This window comes from Hemiscyllium ocellatum, chromosome 31, assembly GCF_020745735.1.
Source record: "Hemiscyllium ocellatum isolate sHemOce1 chromosome 31, sHemOce1.pat.X.cur, whole genome shotgun sequence".
Lineage (NCBI taxonomy): Eukaryota > Metazoa > Chordata > Chondrichthyes > Orectolobiformes > Hemiscylliidae > Hemiscyllium > Hemiscyllium ocellatum.
Genome location: NC_083431.1, coordinates 2647135 through 2664177, shown reverse-complemented (window position 1 = coordinate 2664177; position 17043 = coordinate 2647135). Strand labels below are relative to the sequence as shown.

The window sequence follows — 17043 nt, the reverse complement described above, 5'->3', positions numbered from 1 at the left end:
CACTGGTCACAGGCCTCCAGTCTGATAAACAACCCTCCACCACCACCCTCTGTCTTCTATCTTTGAGCCAGTTCTGTATCCAAATGGCTAGTTCTCCCTGTATTCCATGATATCTAACCTTGCTAATCAGTCTCCCATGGGGAACCTTGCTGAACGCCTTACTGAAGTCCATATAGATCACATCTACTGCTCTGACCTCATCAATCCTCTTAATTATTTTGTCAAAAGACTCAGTCAAGTGGTTTCCCCACACACAAAGCCACGTTGTCTATCCCGAATCAATCCTTGCCTTTCCAAATACATGTACGTCCTGTCCCTCAGAATATTTCAGCAAATGGCTCAGCATTCACTTCCCTCACTTTCCAGAGTTTTAGGGAATACCTGACCAAGTTCCAGGGATTTATCCACCTTTAGATCATAAGCCACAAGACCATAAGACATAGGAGCATAAATTAGGCCATTCAGCCCAATGAGTCTGCTGTGCCTTAAATCACGACTGATAAGTTTCTCAACCCCATTCTCCCATTTTCTCCCCCTAACCCTTGATTCCCTTGATCGTCAAGAACCTATCTCTCTCAGTCTGAAATATACTCAGTGACCCGGCCCCCACAGCTTTCTGTGGCAGTGAATTCCATAGTTCCCCCACTCTCTGGCTGAAGAAGTTTCTCCTTATCTCCGTTCAAAAAGGGTCTTCCTTTTACTCTGAGGCTGTGCTCTCGGGTCCTAGTCTCTCCTACCAATGGAAACACCTTCCCAACATCCACCCTGCCCAGGCCATTCAGTATTCTGTATGTTTCAATTTGATTCCCCCCTCATCCTTTTAAACTCCCTCAGGTACAGACCCAGAGTCCTCAAACATTCCTGATATGTGAAGCTTTTCATTCCTGGGACCATTCTCGTGAAACTCCTGTGAACACGCTCCAGGGTCAGTACATCCTTCCTGAGATATGGGGCCCAAAACCATGCACAATACTCCAAATGTGGTCTGACCAGAGCCTTATACAGCCTCAGACGTACATCCCTGCTTTTATATTCAAGTCCTCTCAAAATAACTGCCATCATTGCATTTGCCTTCCTAACTACTGACTCACTCTGCAAGGTTACCTTGAGAGAATCCTGGACTAGAACTCCCAAGTCTCTTTGCACTTCAGATTTCTGAACTTTCTCCCCATTTAGAAAACGGTCGATTCCTCTATTCCTCCTGCCAAAGTGCATGACCTCACACTTGCCCACTCTCCTAACTGTCCAAATCCTTCTGCAGCCTCCCTGCCTCTTCACTGCTATGTCTCCCTCTACACATCTTTGTATCATCTGCAAGCTTAGTCAGAATGCCCTTAGTTCCTTCATCCAGATCATTAATGTATAAAGGGAAAAGTTGTGGTCCCAACACTGAGCCTTGTGGAACACCAGTTGTCACCGACTGCCATCCCGAGAAAGATCCTTTTATCTCCACTCTCTGCTTTCTGCCAGACAGCCAAGCTTCTATCCATGCTGGCACCTTGCCTCTGACACCACGGGCCCTTATCTTTCTCAGTAGCCTTCTGTGTGACACCTTGTCAAAGGCCTTCTGAAGTCCAGGTAGATAACATCCATTGGCTCTCCTTGGTCTAACCTGTTCATTATTTCCTCAAAGAATTTGAGCAGATTTATCAGGCATGACCTCCCCGTGATGAAACCATGCTGACTTTGCCCCATTTTACCACGCACATCCAAGTATTTCAAAATCTCATCCTTCACAATGGATTCCAGGATCTTACCCACAATTGAGGTTAGGGAAATCAGTCTGTAATTTTCTGTCTCTTGCCTTACTCCTTTTTTAAACAGGAGTGCCACGTTAGAGAATTTCAGTTCACTGGGACCCTCCCTGATTCCAGCGATTCCTGAAAAATCAACACTAATGCCTCAACTATCTTTTCAGCGATCTTCCTTAGAACTCTGAGATGGAATCCGTGTGGACCAGGTGATTTATCCACCTTCAGGCCATTCAGTTGTTCTAGCAACTTCTCTTTGATGATGGCCACTGTACTCAGCTCTGCTCATTCTCTTGAATTTTGGGGATATTATTCATGTCTTCCACCATGAAGATTAACGTGAAGTAATTATTCAGTTCCTCAGTCATTTCCTGTTGCCCACTGCTATTTCTCCGGCGTCATTTTCCAGCAGCCCAATATCCACTTATGCCCTTTCTATATCTAAAGAAGCTCTTACAGCCTTCCTTTATATTACTGGCTAGCTTACGCTTATATTTAATCTCCCTCTTATTTCTTTCTTTGTTGTTTTCTGCTGGTCTTTGTAGCATTCCTGATGAAGAGGTTATGCTCAAAACATCAACTCTCTTGTTCCTCGGATGCTGCCTGACTGGCTGTGCTTTTCCAGCACCACACGTTTTGACACTGTCATTCCTGTTTGGCTCCTCTCCCAGTCAATTCTACCCAGCTCCTCCTTCATGCCTCTGTAGTTGCCTTTATTCAGCTGTAATACAGTTCCCTCTGATTCTATCCCCTCCCTCTCAAATTGCAGAATAAATGCTATCATTTAATGATCACAGCCTCCTTACGCTCCCTTCTCACATCTGCCTCATTACACAAGACTAAATTCTGGATTGCCTTCCCTCGTGGGCTCCAAAAAGCTATCTAGGAGACATTCCACAAATTCCTTTTCTTACGATCATTGCCAGCCTGATTTTCCCAATCCATCGCATATTGAAATCCTTCTATGTATCTTAAAATGTTCAGCACCTCCTCGTATGGACACTTTTCAAGAAATTGTAATTTATTTCTCCACGTTCTGTGGCTTCCATGTCCTTCTCCTCTCAAATACAAATGTGAAATAGCTGTTATCATCAGACACGGAACCTGACCAGCCTCAGCAAAAGGAGTTGGCCATTCTGCCCTTGTAGATCATGGCTGCTTTGCTCTACATTCTCAATAACCCTGAGACCCCCTGCTGCTGGTGCCTTCACTCATTCCCCAGTGCGTTGTGATTTATGATCTCAGCTGACTCCAATCCCACAAAGCCTCAAGGTTACATTTCTCAGCATCATTTATTAATCCCTCCATGGCCTCACTCCTCTCGTCTCCAACCCAACTACTGTCTGAGGACTGTACCTTCCTGCCCCCTGGTGGCGGTACCTTCAGTTGCTGCAGATCTCCAGCACTCAGTGCGGCTCCTAAAGTTCGGTCAGCAGCAGGCTGAGACTAAACGTACCCCTCCCAGCCCAGGGACACCCGGCTGTGGGTCAGGGGCAGATAGAGACAATGTGATACAGGATGGGCAGGGAATTACAGAGATGAAGGCTCACATTGCAGAAGCTCCAGCAACTAGCACTGCTCTTTCCCTACCTCCCTCCCTCCCTCTCTCTGGTGATGCCTCAACCCTCCCCTCCCTCCCTCCAGTCCTACCTCCCTCTGTCCCTCCCTCCGGCACTGCCTACCTCTGACACTGCCTCCATTTCTCTGTCCCTCCCTCCCTCCAGCGCTGCTTCGCCCCCTCCCGCCATCTCTCCTTTCCTCCGTAGCTGCCTCCCTCCCTCCCTCTGTGCCTCATTCCATCTCTCTGTCGCTCCACTCCCTCTAGCCCTCTCTTCCTCTCTCTCTGTCACTGCCTCCATCCCTCTCTCCCTCCCTCTATCGCTGCCTCCCTCCCATGCTGCTGATGGATGTGGATGGATGGGTTACCCAGGCTAAGTTGAGCGAGTCCCAGTGCGATGCTCAGTGGGGAAATGATAACGTTGGGTTTGCTGGTTTCCTGTAAAATCTCCTTGAACAGTTCCAAGCCAAACTTGGAGATGGCCTCTCCCAAAAGCTGTAGCCCCTCTGGTGCCTGAGCCTTTTGGCAGCTTGGTACTGCCGCCACGGGATGGAGTAGCTCAGGCCTTGGAGATTCAGCCAGACTGGGCCTTGGAGATTCAGCCAGACTGGGCCTTGGAGATTCAGCCAGACTGGGCCTTGGAGATTCAGCCAGACTGGGAGGTGTTCCAGTTACCAAGGCCTCTCCAGGTGTCAGTGATCCTGATGGGTGCTCCCTCACAGCTTGGTGGGTGACTGGGTGCTCTGTAGCCAACAACACATCTATCTCAGTCTGAGTTTGTTCCTTGTCCAGTTTATCTGTGACCTGCAGAGATTAAAAACAACCAGTAAAAGCAAAAAGAACTAATTTTGTTGGACAGTAATACACAGATATAAGAATCAGGGCTTTAATTTCTCTCGCACCTTTAATAATGTTCAGCTTGACAATTCAGCTCCCTGACAGAATACTGTATAGTGCTCTCTGTCTTTAATCCCCACCATCCCGATACACGTTTCAGGTGGCTTTTCCTTTGGCATATTTTTGTAAAATAACAAAAGCCAATATTTATTGCCTGTCCCTAGTTGCCCCTTGAGAAGGTGGGGGTGAGCTGCCTTCTTGACCTGCTGCAGTCCATGTGCTGTGGGTTGACCCACAATGTCCTTCAGGAGGGAATTCCAGGATTCAGACCCAGTGACAATGAAGGAACAGCGGTATATTTCCAAGTCAGGATGGTGAGGGGCTCGGAGGGGAACCTGCATGTTCCCATGTATCTGCTGCCCTTGTCCTTCTAGATGGAAGTTGTCATGGGTTTGGCAGGTGGGGGAATTTGTTGCACATGCACACACACACACAGACACACACACACACACACAGACACACACACACAGAGACACAGACAGACACAGACACAGACAGACAGACACACACACATACACACTCGCATAGAGACACTTGTGCAGAGACACACAGAGACAAACACATACTCACACAGAGACACACACACAATCACACAGAGACACAGACACAGACAGACACACACAGACATACTCACTTAGACACACTCACGCAGACACACATACACACACAGAAACTCACACAGACACAAACTCACACTCACAGAGACACACTCACATACTGACACAGAGATACAGCCACACTCACAGAGACACACACACACTCACACAGACACACACACACTCACACATAGATACACTCACACACCCTCACACAGCCACACACACACACTCACTGCTATTGAGATACATACACACGCAGACGAAGGCACACACACACACACTCATACAGGCACACACACACAAATAGACTCATGCACACAGACAAACACACACAGAGACACACACAGGCACATACAGAGACACACACACCCATTCTCACAGTCAGAGTGGGACACACACACACACACACACACACACAAATACACACTCCCACAGAGACACACACACATACATACATACAAACACACTCACACAAGACACAGATACACACACCCATTCTCATAGTCAGAGTGGGATACACACACACAGACAAATACACACTCCCACAGAGACACACACACACACACATACAAACACACTCACACAAGACACAGATACACACAGGCACATGCAGAGACACACACAAACACTGACACACATATAAAGACACACTCATATTCACACACACACAGATTCTCACAGTCAGAGTGGAACATACAATTCAGAGTTTTGAGAGGTAGAAGGGTTTATGGAGAATATGTGAAGAGAAAAAGATTAGTGACGACAAATATCAATCTCCTACAATCAGAAACAGGAGAATTTATAATCAGGAACAAAGTCATGGCTGCCAATTACATACATACTTTGGTTCTATCTTCACAAAGAAATACAAATAACACCCAAAAATGTGGGAGGAGGGGTTATTGGAAGAAATTAATATTAGTCAGTAAATGATATTGGGGAAACTAAACTGGATTAAAGGAAGATAATTCCCAAGGTCTGTTAAATTTCATCCCAAGATTCTTCAGGAAATAGCCTGGAAAACAGCAGCTAGTAGAGCAAAAATGGCAGGAGTTTGTGGGTATAATTGAGGACACTGTAGAGAGGTTCATCCCCAAGAAAAGAAAGATTATCCGGGGAGGGATTAGACAGCCATGGCTAACAAAGGAAGTCAGGAAATGTATTAAAGAAAAAGAGAGATCCTATAAAGTGGCCAAGAGCAGTGGGAAATCAGAAGATTGGGAAGGCTACAAAAACAAAGGATAACAAAGAGAGTAATAAGGAAGGAGAGGATCAAATATGAAGGTAGGCTAGCCAGTAATATTAGAAATGATAGTAAAAGTTTCTTTCAATACATAAGAAACAAATGACAGGCAAAATTAGACATTGAGCCACTTCAAACTGATGCTGGAAGGTTAGTGATGGGAGATAAGGAAATGGCTGGAGAACTTAACAAGTACTTTGTGTCAGTCTTCACAGTGGAAGATATGAGTAATATCCCAACAATTAAAGGGAGTCAGGGGGCTGAGTTGAGTATGGCTGCCATTACAAAAGAGATAGTGCTAGAAAAGCTAAAAGGTCTTAAATTGATAAATCTCCTGCCCCCGATGGGATACATCCTAGAGTTCTGAGAGAGGTGGCTGAGGAAATAGCAGAGGCATTGGTTGAGATCTTTCAAGAGTCACTGGAGTCAGGGAAAGTCCCAGATGATTGGAAGATCGCTGTTGTAACCCTCTTGTTCAAGAAAGGATCAAGACAAAAGATGGAAAATTATAGGCCAATTAGTCTAACCTCGGTTGTTGGTAAAATTCTAGAATCCATCATTAAGGATGAGGTTTCTAAATTCTTAGAAGAGCAGAGTCTGATTAGAACAAGTCAACATGGATTTAGTAAGGAAAGGTCATGCCTGACAAACCTGTTGGAATTCTTTGAAGAGGTGACAAGTAGGTTAGACCAGGGAAACCCAGTGGATGTGGTCTATCTAGACTTCCAAAAAGCCTTTGATAAGGTGCCACACGGGAGGCTGCTGAGCAAGGTGAGGGCCCATGGTGTTCGAGGTGAGCTGCTGGGATGGATTGAGGATTGGCTGTCTAACAGAAGGCAGAGAGCTGGGATAAAAGGTTCTTTTCCGGAATGGCAGCCGGTGACAAGCGGTGTCCCGCAGGGTTCAGTGTTGGGACTGCAGCTGTTCACATTATATATTAATGATCTGGATGAAGGGACTGGGGGCATTCTAGCGAAGTTTGCCAATGATACGAAGTTAGGTGGACAGGCAGGTAGTACTGAGGAGGTGGGGAGGCTGCAGAAGGATCTAGACAGTTTGGGAGAGTGGTCTAGGAAATGGCTGATGGAATTCAACGTGAGCAAATGTGAGGTCTTGCACTTTGGCAAAAAGAATAAAAGCATAGACTACTTTCTAAACGGTGGGAAAATTCGTAAAGCCAAAGTACTGGAACGTGTCCAGCGGAGATTCACACGGATGATCCCTGGAATGGTTGGTCTAACATATGAGGAATGGCTGAGGATCCTGGGATTGTACTCATTGGAGTTTAGAAAATTAAGGGGAGACTTAATAGAAGCTTACAAGATAATACATGGCTTGGAAAGGGTGGACGCTAGGAAATTGTTTCCTTTAGGCGAGGAGAGTAGGACCCGTGGACACAGCCTTAGAATTAGAGGGGGTCAATTCAGAACAAAAATGCGGAGACATTTCTTCAGCCAGAGAGTGGTGGGCCTGTGGAATTCAATGCCGCAGAGTGCAATGGAGGCCGGGACGCTAAATGTCTTCAAGGCAGAGATTGATAGATTCTTGATGTCTCAAGGAATTAAGGGCCACGGGGAGAACGCTGGTAAATGGAGTTGAAGTGCCCATCAGCCATGATTAAATGGCGGAGTGGACCCGATGGGCCGAATGTCCTTACTTCCACTCCTGTGTCTTATGTCTTATGTATTATAGTGTTACCTTCAAATTTCTACCGACTCTTGATCAGTTCCCATGGATTGGTGGGTGGCTAATGTAACTCCACTATTTAAAACTGGAGGGAGAGTGAAAACAGCAAACAGCAATGGGAAAAATACTACAATCCGTTATAAAAGATGGAATTAACTAAACACTTGGAAGATGGGACAGGATCAGATCCAGTCAGCATGGATTTACAAGAGGAAAGCTGTGCTTGACAAATCAGCTGGAATTTTTTGAGGATGTAACTAGTGGTGTGGATAAGGGGAGCCTATGGATTTTGGATACTTGGATTTTCAGAAGGCTTTCAATAAAAGGTTAGCACGGAAAATTAAAGCACATTGGATTGAAGGTCATCGACAGAAATGGATTGAGAACCGGTTATAGCAGACAGGAAATAAAGACATACAGGGAGTGACGGGTTAGATTAGATTAGATTACTTACAGTGTGGAAACAGGCCCTTCGGCCCAACAAGTCCACACCGACCCGCCAAAGAGCAACCCACCCAGACCCATTCCCCTACAATTGTAGTGTTAGGTAAGGGGTAAATGTAGGGGTATGGGTGGGTTGCGCTTCGGCGGGTCGGTGTGGACTTGTTGGGCCAAAGGGCCTGTTTCCACACGGTAAGTAATCTAATCTATATTTACCCCTTCACCTAACACTACGGGCAATTTAGCATAGCCAATTCACCTAACCTGCACATTTTTGGATTGTGGGAGGAAACCGGAGCAGACACAGGGAGAATGTGCAAACTCCACACAGACAGAAGCCCGAGGCTGGAATTGAACCTGGGACCCTGGTGCTGTGAGGCAGCAGGTGCTAACCACTGAGCCACTATGGTCAGGACTGCATTTACTGGTCCTCAGCAAAATGAGGGGGATCTCATAGAAACCGATCAAATTCTAACAGGGTGGGAGTGGGGAGCCTGTGAAATTCTCTGTCCGGAAAGTCATCGAGGCTGAAACATTGGATGATTTCAAGAAGAAGATGGATTGAGCACTTGGGGTTAAAGGGATCAAAGAGGATGGGAGAAAGAAGGTACAGGGACTGAGTTGGATGATCAGCTACAGCACAAGAGGCTAAAAGAGCTGAAAGGGGTACTGTTATTTCTGAGGTTTCTCTGTGAGGAGGGGAAGGACGTGTGGGGAATCGAAGGAGACTGAGAGAACACGCAAAGAGCTTACAAATGGGAAAATGTTTGGCAGATGGAGTTTGCAGTGATTAGAACCAGGTCAGCCAGAAGATGAGTTCCTTGATTGGGGCTTTTAATGTGTTCCAATCAGGGGGCCCTGGCTGACAGATATAACCAGGAGGGTCAGAGGTTCTGCTCACTCTGAGGAAGCTGGATCAGTGTCAAGATGTAAGTGAAGAGTGACTTGGGATACTGACCTCTTGTGGAGTTATTTCCCATGATCTGGAAGATGTCAGGTTCTCTACTTTTGTCGATGTGGAAAAGCCAAATATGGTTGAGACAGCGAGGGGCTGCAGACAGCTGCAGCCCAGAGGGATCTGGCTGGCTTTGTACATTGTCAGAGAGGTGCAGCAGTGTTGGCCGTTATTATAGCTGCTGTGGAGTACGGAGGTCACAATGAGACATGTTGGTGAGACTGTGCTTGGAGAGCTGACTACAGTACTGCTCTCTTTGTTCAGGGAGGGGCAGACTTGTATCAGAAGTGGATGAGGGCACATTTTTACTGATTCCTGGGAGGAGGGGAGTGTCTTAAAGAAAAGGTGAAGCCCCCCCCCCCGGTTGGAACCCATCACAGTCGGTTCAGAATGATCTTCTACTTAAGGCAGAGATGAAAAGGAATTATTCTCTCAGGGTTGGGGGGGGGGGGACAGGGATGCTAGCATTTGGACAGGGTTGAGGGGGGACAGGGATGCTAGCATTTGGACAGGGTTGGGGGGGGACAGGGATGCTAGCATTTGGACAGGGTTGGGGGGGACAGGGATGCTAGCATTTGGACAGGGTTGGGGGGGGACAGGGATGCTAGCATTTGGACAGGGTTGGGGGGGGACAGGGATGCTAGCATTTGGACAGGGTTGAGGGGGGACAGGGATGCTAGCATTTGGACAGGGTTGGGGGGGGGACAGGGATGCTAGCATTTGGACAGGGTTGGGGGGGGACAGGGATGCTAGCATTTGGACAGGGTTGAGGGGGGACAGGGATGCTAGCATTTGGACAGGGTTGGGGGGGGGACAGGGATGCTAGCATTTGGACAGGGTTGAGGGGGGACAGGGATGCTAGCATTTGGACAGGGTTGGGGGGGGACAGGGATGCTAGCATTTGGAGCTCAGAACCCCAAGGCATTGAACCTATTCAAGGCTGATCAAGTTAAACACAATGTCTACAAGAGCAGGTCAGAGGCTGGGAATCCTGCAGCGAGTAACTCCCCTCCTGACTCCCCAAAGCCTGTCCACCACCTACAAGGCACAAGGCAGGAGTGTGATGGGATATTCCCCACTTGCCCTGGATGGGGGGCAGCTCCAACAACACTCAGGAAGCTCGACACCATCCAGGACAAAGCAGCCGCTTGACTGGCCCCACATCCACAAACCCCCACTCCCTCCCCCACCCACACTCAGTAGCAGCAGTGTGTACCATCGACAAGATGTATGACAGAAATTCACCAAAGATCCTCAGGCATCACCTTCCAAACCCACAACCATTTCCATCTGGAAGGACAAGAGCAGCAGATACACCACTCACCATCCTCACTTGGAAATATATCACCATCTCAAATCTGGAATTCCCTCCCTCAGGGCATTGTGGGACATCAACATGGACTGCAGCAGTTCAAGGAGGCACCTCACCCCCACCTTCTCAAGGGGGCAACTAGGGATGGGTCCAGCAGCACACATTCAGGGTCCAAGACAGTGGAGGTATATCAGGACATAATAACAGAGCTCCAGGACCTCAAGGGGTTCTGTGCTCAGGTCAGGGGCTGGGGACCATGGTGTAGGGCTGAAAATGTGTTGCTGGAAAAGCGCAGCAGGTCAGGCAGCATCCAAGGAGCAGGAGAATCGGTTTCAGGCATGAGCCATTCTTCAGGAATGGCTGAAGACGGGCTCATTCCCAATAGGTTGATTCTCCTGTTCCTCGGATGCTGCCTGACCTGCTGCGCTTTTCCAGCAACACATTTTCAGCTCTGATCTCCAGCATCTGCAGTGCTGACTTTCTCCACCATGGTGTAGGGGTCGGGTGGTGGGGCACTGTGTAGGAGTCGGGGGGTGGGGCCATGGTGTAGAGGTCAGGGGCTGGGGGCCATAATGCAGGGGTCAGGGGGGTGGGCGCCATGGTGTAGGGGTCAGGGGAGTCGGGGCCATGGTGTAGGGGTCAGGGGCTGGTGGCCATAGTGTAGGGGTCAGGGGCTGGTGGCCATAGTGTAGGGGTCAGGGGGGTGGGGGCCATGGTGCAGGGGTCAGGAACTTGGGGCCATGGTAAAGGGGTCAGAGACTGGGGGCCATGGTGTAGGGGTCAGAGACTGGGGGCCATGGTGTAGGAATCAAGGCCTGGTGTCCATAGTATAGGGGTTGGGGGGGGGGTGCCATGGTACAGGGACCAGGGGCTGGGGGTCATGGTGTAGGGGTCTGGGGGGTGGGGGCCATGGTGTAGGGGTAATGGGGTTGGGTACCATAGTGTAAGGGTCACAAGGCTGGGGGCCATGGTGTAGGGGTCGGGGGTGGGTGCCATGGAGTAGGGGTCAGGGACTCAGGGCCATGGTATAGGGGTCAGGGACTGGGGGGTTTGGTGTAGGAGTCAAGGGCTGGGGGCCATGGTGTAGGGGTTAGGGGCTGGGGCCATGGTGTAGGAGTCAGGCATGGTGGCCATGGTGTAGATGTCAGGGACTCAGGGCCATGGTGTAGGGGTCAGGGACTGGGGGCCATGTTGTAGGGGTGCCAGGGGCCATGATGTAGGGGTCAGGAGGGTGGGGGCCATGATGTTGGGTTCAGGGTCTGGGGGCCATGGTGTCGGGGTCAGGGACTGGGGGCCATGATGTAGGGGTCGGGGCTGGGAACCATGGTGTAGGGGTCAGAGGGTGAGGCCATGGTGTAGGGGTCAGTGGCTGGGGGCCATGGTGTAGGGGTCAGGGACTCAGGGCCATGGTGTAGAGGTCAGAGGTGGGGGACATGGTGTAGGGGCCAGGGGTGGGGGCCATGGTATAGGGGACAGGCATGGGGGCCATGGTGTAGTGGTCAGGGGCCAGGGGCCAGGGGCCATGATGTAGGGGTCAGAGGCTGGGGGCCATGGTGTAGGGGTCAGGGTCTGGGGACCATGGTGTCGGGGTCAGGGACGGTGGGCCATGGTGTAGGGGTCAGAAGCTGGGGGCCATGGTGTAGGGGTCAGGGGGTGGGGCCATGATGTAGTGGTCAGGTGTGGGGGCCATGGTGTAGGGGTCAGGGGTTGGGGGCCATGGCGCAGGGGTCAGGGGGTGGGGCCCATGGTGTAGGGGTCAGAGGCTCAGGGTGATGGTGTAGGGGTCAGAGACTCAGGGCCATGGTGTAGTGGTCAGGGACTGGGGACCATGGTGTAGGTATCAGGGGTTGGGGGACATGGTGAAGGGGTCAGGGGTTGGGGGCCATCGTGTAGAGGTCAGTGTGTGGGGGCCATGGTGTAGGGTCAGGGTCTCAGGGACATGGCATAGGGCTCAGGGACTGGGGACCATGGTGTAGGTGTCAGGGGCTGGGGGTCATGGTGCAGGGATCAGGGGGTGGGGGCCATCGTGTAGGGGTCAGGGGCCAGGGGCCATGGTGTAGTAGGGGTCAGGGACTGGGGACATGGTGTAGGGGTCAGGGGCTCAGGGCCATGGTGTAGGGGTCAGGGACTGGGGACCATGTTGTAGGGGTCAAGGGGGTGGGGGCCATGATGTTGGGGTCAGGGTCTGGGGGCTATGCTGCCAGGGTCAGGACTGGGGACCATGGTGTAGGGGTCAGTGGCTGGGGGCCATGGTGTGAGGGTCAGGGGGTGGGGCCATGGTGTAGGGGTCAGGGACTCAGGGCCATGGCGTAGAGGTCAGGGTGGGGGACATGGTGTAGGGGTCAGGGGCTGGGGACCATGGTGTAGGGGTCAGGGGTGGGGGCCATGGTGTAGGGGACAGGCATGGCGGCCATGATGTAGTGGTCAGGGGGTCGGGACCATGGTGTAGGGGTCAGGTACTGGGGGCCATGTTGTAGGTGTCAGGGGCCAGTGGCCATGATGTAGGGGTCAGGGGGATGGGAGTCATGGTGTAGGGGTCAGGGTCTGGGGACCAAGGTGTCGGGGTCAGGGACGATGGGCCATGGTGTAGGGGTCAGAAGCTGGGGGCCATGGTGTAGGGGTCAGTGGCTGGGGGCTGTGGTGTAGGCATCAGGGGCTGGGTGCCATGATGTAGTGGTCAGGCATGGGGGCCATGGCGCAGGGGTCAGGGTGTGGGGGCCATGGCGCAGGGGTCAGGGTGTGGGCCCATACTATAGGGGTCAGAGGCTCAGGGCAATGGTGTAGGGATCACGGGGCAGGGGCCCATGGTGTAGGGGTCAGGGACTCAGGGCCATGGTGTAGGGGTCAGGGTGTGGGGGCCATGGTGTAGTGGTCAGGCGTGGGGACCATGGCGTAGGGGTCAGGGGGTGGGATCCATGGTGCAGGGGTCAGGAGGTGGGGTGCATGGTTAGGGGTCAGGGGGTGAGGCCATAGTGTAGGGGGTCAGGGACTGGGGGCCATGGTGTAGGGGTCAAGGGATGGGGCCATGGTGTAGCGGTCAGGGGGTGGGGCCATGAAGTAGGGGTCTGGCATGGAGGTCAGGGAGTGGGGTCCATGGTGTAGGGGTCAGGGGCTCAGGGCCATGGTGTAGGGGTCATGCATTGGGGGCCATGGCGTAGAGGTCAGGGGCCGGGAGCCATGGTGTATGGGTCAGGGCCTCAGGGCCATGGTTAGGGGTCAGGGGGTGGGGGTCATGTTGTAGGGGTCAGGTGCTCAGGGCCATGGTGTAGGGGACAGGGGCTGGGGACCATTTTGTAGTGGTCAGGGGGTAGGGGCCATGGTGTAGGGGTCAGGGGGTAGGGGCCATGGTGTAGGGGTCAGGGGGTAGGGGCCATGGTGTCAGGGTCAGGGGCTGGGGTCCATGGCATAGGGGTCACGAGGCTGGGGGCTATGGTGAAGGGGTCAGGGACCATAGTGTAGGTGTCAGGGCCTGGGGGCCATGGTGTTGGGGTCAGGGGGTGGGGGCTATGGTGTATGCGTCTGGGGATGGGGGCCATGGTGTCAGATCCAGGGGATGGGGCAATGGGATTCCTGATCCTGATCTCACTCACATTCCATTGAATTATTTAATAGTGCCCCTCTGGCCAGTTTGAGGATGAACAGGAAGTGGAAGGTCTCCAGAAAAAAGGAGGCCAAACAGATGGGAAGTGAGCAATTAATGGAGCAGGAAATTGGGAAGAGAAAAGGAGAGAGATACAGTGAGAGAGGGTGAAGGGGGAACTCATTAGGAAAAGGTTACAATTACATTAGTTGTCGTGCTGGGTCTGATGGAAAACAGCATCAGGGGGAGGAAGAGCCATGTGTTCATCCTGGAAAATGATGGAACTCTGTCAAAAGAAACATTGATTAAAATCATCATCAGAGACGCACTGAAGGCATCATGGAGAATGGATGGAAAACAAAACACACAACAAACAGTGAGACAGAGCGACGAGGGATGTATTCCTGTTCACTGCTGGCTGCTCGCCATCCTTCCTTCCATTCTCCTTCAGGTTCAGCTGATTAATGTCTCTGTCCCTGCATCTGATCTTGTACCCTCCCCAACAAACCGTGGTCACCCCTCCTCCAAACCCCACTCACCTCCCACCCCCAGATCATCTCACACTCCCTGAGCTCAGTGATCTAGCAGCACCACATTCTCCAATCAATCCTGGCCCTAACTCCACCCCCGAATCCCCCATAACCTCCCCCCTCCACCCCTGAATCTCCCCCACCCCATTTCCTGAATCTTCTCCACCCCCTCCCAGAATCTCCCCTACCCCACCCCCTAGAAACTCGCTCAACCCAACCCTCAGAATCTCCCCCCACCCCACCCCACCCCCTGGATCACCCCCTACTCCATCCCCTAGAATCTCTCCTTCCCCCTACTCCAGAATCACCCCCACCCCACCCCCAGAATCTCCCCCTGCTCCACCCCCATAAATCTCCCTCTACTCCCAACCACAAATCTCCCCATCCCACCTCCCAGAATCTCCCCCCACCCCTCACCCCCACCCCCAAATCTCCCCTGCCCCAACCCCCAGAATCTCCCCCCACCCCACCTCCCAAAATCTCCCCCTTCCCCTCCACCCACCCCCAACTCTCCCCCTCCCCCTGGTCTAATACTATTCACTGTCCCTTCAGATACTCTGGGGCTGAGCTGTGGAATTCCATCCCTCAACACTCACTTACACACACACTCTCTCTCTTTCTCACACACTCACACACACGCACAGACTCCCACTCTCTTTCACACACACACTGACTCACACACACAAAACATACACAAAATGATTCACACACACACCGACCAAGCTGTCTAGACCTAAAACCTCATGGTGGGGGAATTGGCATACAGGGAGGGGGTGGGGATGGGGTTTAGGGGTCACGGTTGGGAGTTGATGGTGGAGGGAGCAGACCCCATGCTGTTTGAGACAGAGACACGACAGGCTCCAGTCTGGGGGGGATGAAGTGACAGGGGTGGGAAATATTAATTCATTCAAGTGTAAATAAACTCAAATTCAGGTCGCAACCTGTGGGCCAATAAAAAGGTTAGAGTCAATCCATCCTCCTCATTCTTCACTGCCTCAGTGAGGAGTCATAGAACGATGGAACCCTTACAGTGTGGAATCAGGTCATTCAGCCCATTGTGTCCACACTGACCCTCTGAAGTGCGCCCCACCCAGCCGTACCCATATCTGTAACTCTGCATTTTCCATGGCCAATCCCTCTAACCTGTATATTTTTGTGGGAGGAGGCCTATACAGACACAGGGAGAATGTGCAAACTCCACACAGATCGTGGTCTGAGGCTGGGGTTGAACCCAGGCCCCTGGTGCTAACCACTGAGCCACCGTGCCACCCACTTAAGGTATTTGAGATTAATTGTTACTTTTCCCTTAGTTAAAAATATTTCTTTTTATTCATGTTAATCTTCCCATTCTACTGTCCCACCCACCGCCACCTCTGTCTCTGTCTCTCCACCTCCCCCCCTCACGTTTATCTCTTCCAGGTTTACAGAGGTTTCGACAGTTTACAAAAGCTCCCTCTAGTACCCTCCCACCCACCGTCTCTAACACGTCCCCAAACTCTCCTCCTTTCCCACACTCTCACATTCTCCCTCTCTCTCCCTTCCCTTCGATTCTCCCCGAACCATATTTCTGGATCTGACAGCATGGCACCCGGTTTTGAACCTCACTGTGGGAAGACCTTGGGGAAATATGGTCTCATTCCATGTGCGAGGGTGGGGAGGGACGGGCAGATGGAGAGAGGGTGGGGGGGTGCGGTGTAGGTCAAAGAGAAGCCCTGCCCATACATTAGCAACTGCAGAGCTTGAGAACAGAGAGGAGAGCAATGGGAGAGAGAGAGAGCCACTCAGTGCCAGGGGACCTGCTCTCTGGTTATAGCAGCCCTGACAATGTGCCAAAGTGAGGTTAATGCTCACATGCAAAACACAAACCCTGGAGAATAAGGAGACCCCAGCCCTGCTCTCAGTGTCATGTTTTGTTAGTGTGGATGATTCAAACACTGGTAGTGCTGCCTGTCCCCGAGTGAACCCCATAGGCACTGACCCACCATCGGCCTTCCTGACTCCTCCTGCCACATTTCCCACTGTCTCTCGAAAAGTCAAACACCCAAACAGTATATCACAACCCCGGCAAAACCGTCATTCCCAGCATTTCCACACTTTACACTGGGAGAGGTCATTGGAATTCCAAGCTGCCGTCTGCAGCCAGGAATTAAGAGGATCCTGTGGAAAGATCAGGAGACCCTGTGTAAGCCAGTGATCTTACCTCAGTATTCACTGCCTCGCCCAGTGCTCACGGCAAACCCCAAAGTGAAGGAAGGAACAGAGTGGACTGCAATCCCATGACATCAGCAAGTTTCTGAGTGTTCGAACAAGATAAGAACCTCCCAGGGGCCATTCATTTATTTATTAAACTCTCTTCAACAAACATTGAGCCACAGATTTTGTTAAACATTTGCCTGAAACCATCTGTTTATTAGGGAAGCTAGTCAGAGCATTAGGGGAAAAGAGATGACCATTCAGCCCTTTCATGTCTGCTGCCATTCCAAATACTGGC

General features: G+C 51.3%; 1 protein-coding gene across 1 annotated transcript in view; it reads right to left on the bottom strand.

Moving 5' to 3' along the window:
* serpinf2b (serpin peptidase inhibitor, clade F (alpha-2 antiplasmin, pigment epithelium derived factor), member 2b) overlaps positions 1-16790 on the bottom strand; it is a 39812-nt gene extending 23022 nt beyond the window's left edge. The window contains exons 1-3 of the mRNA XM_060848107.1: positions 16753-16790; positions 14227-14308; positions 3678-4113 (exon numbers count right to left, since the gene is read on the bottom strand). Coding sequence (XP_060704090.1) covers positions 3678-4113; positions 14227-14289 — 499 coding nt within the window. The 5' untranslated portion in view covers positions 14290-14308; positions 16753-16790. The remainder of the gene's footprint in view (positions 1-3677; positions 4114-14226; positions 14309-16752) is intronic.
* Between the last annotated feature and the right edge of the window lie 253 nt (positions 16791-17043).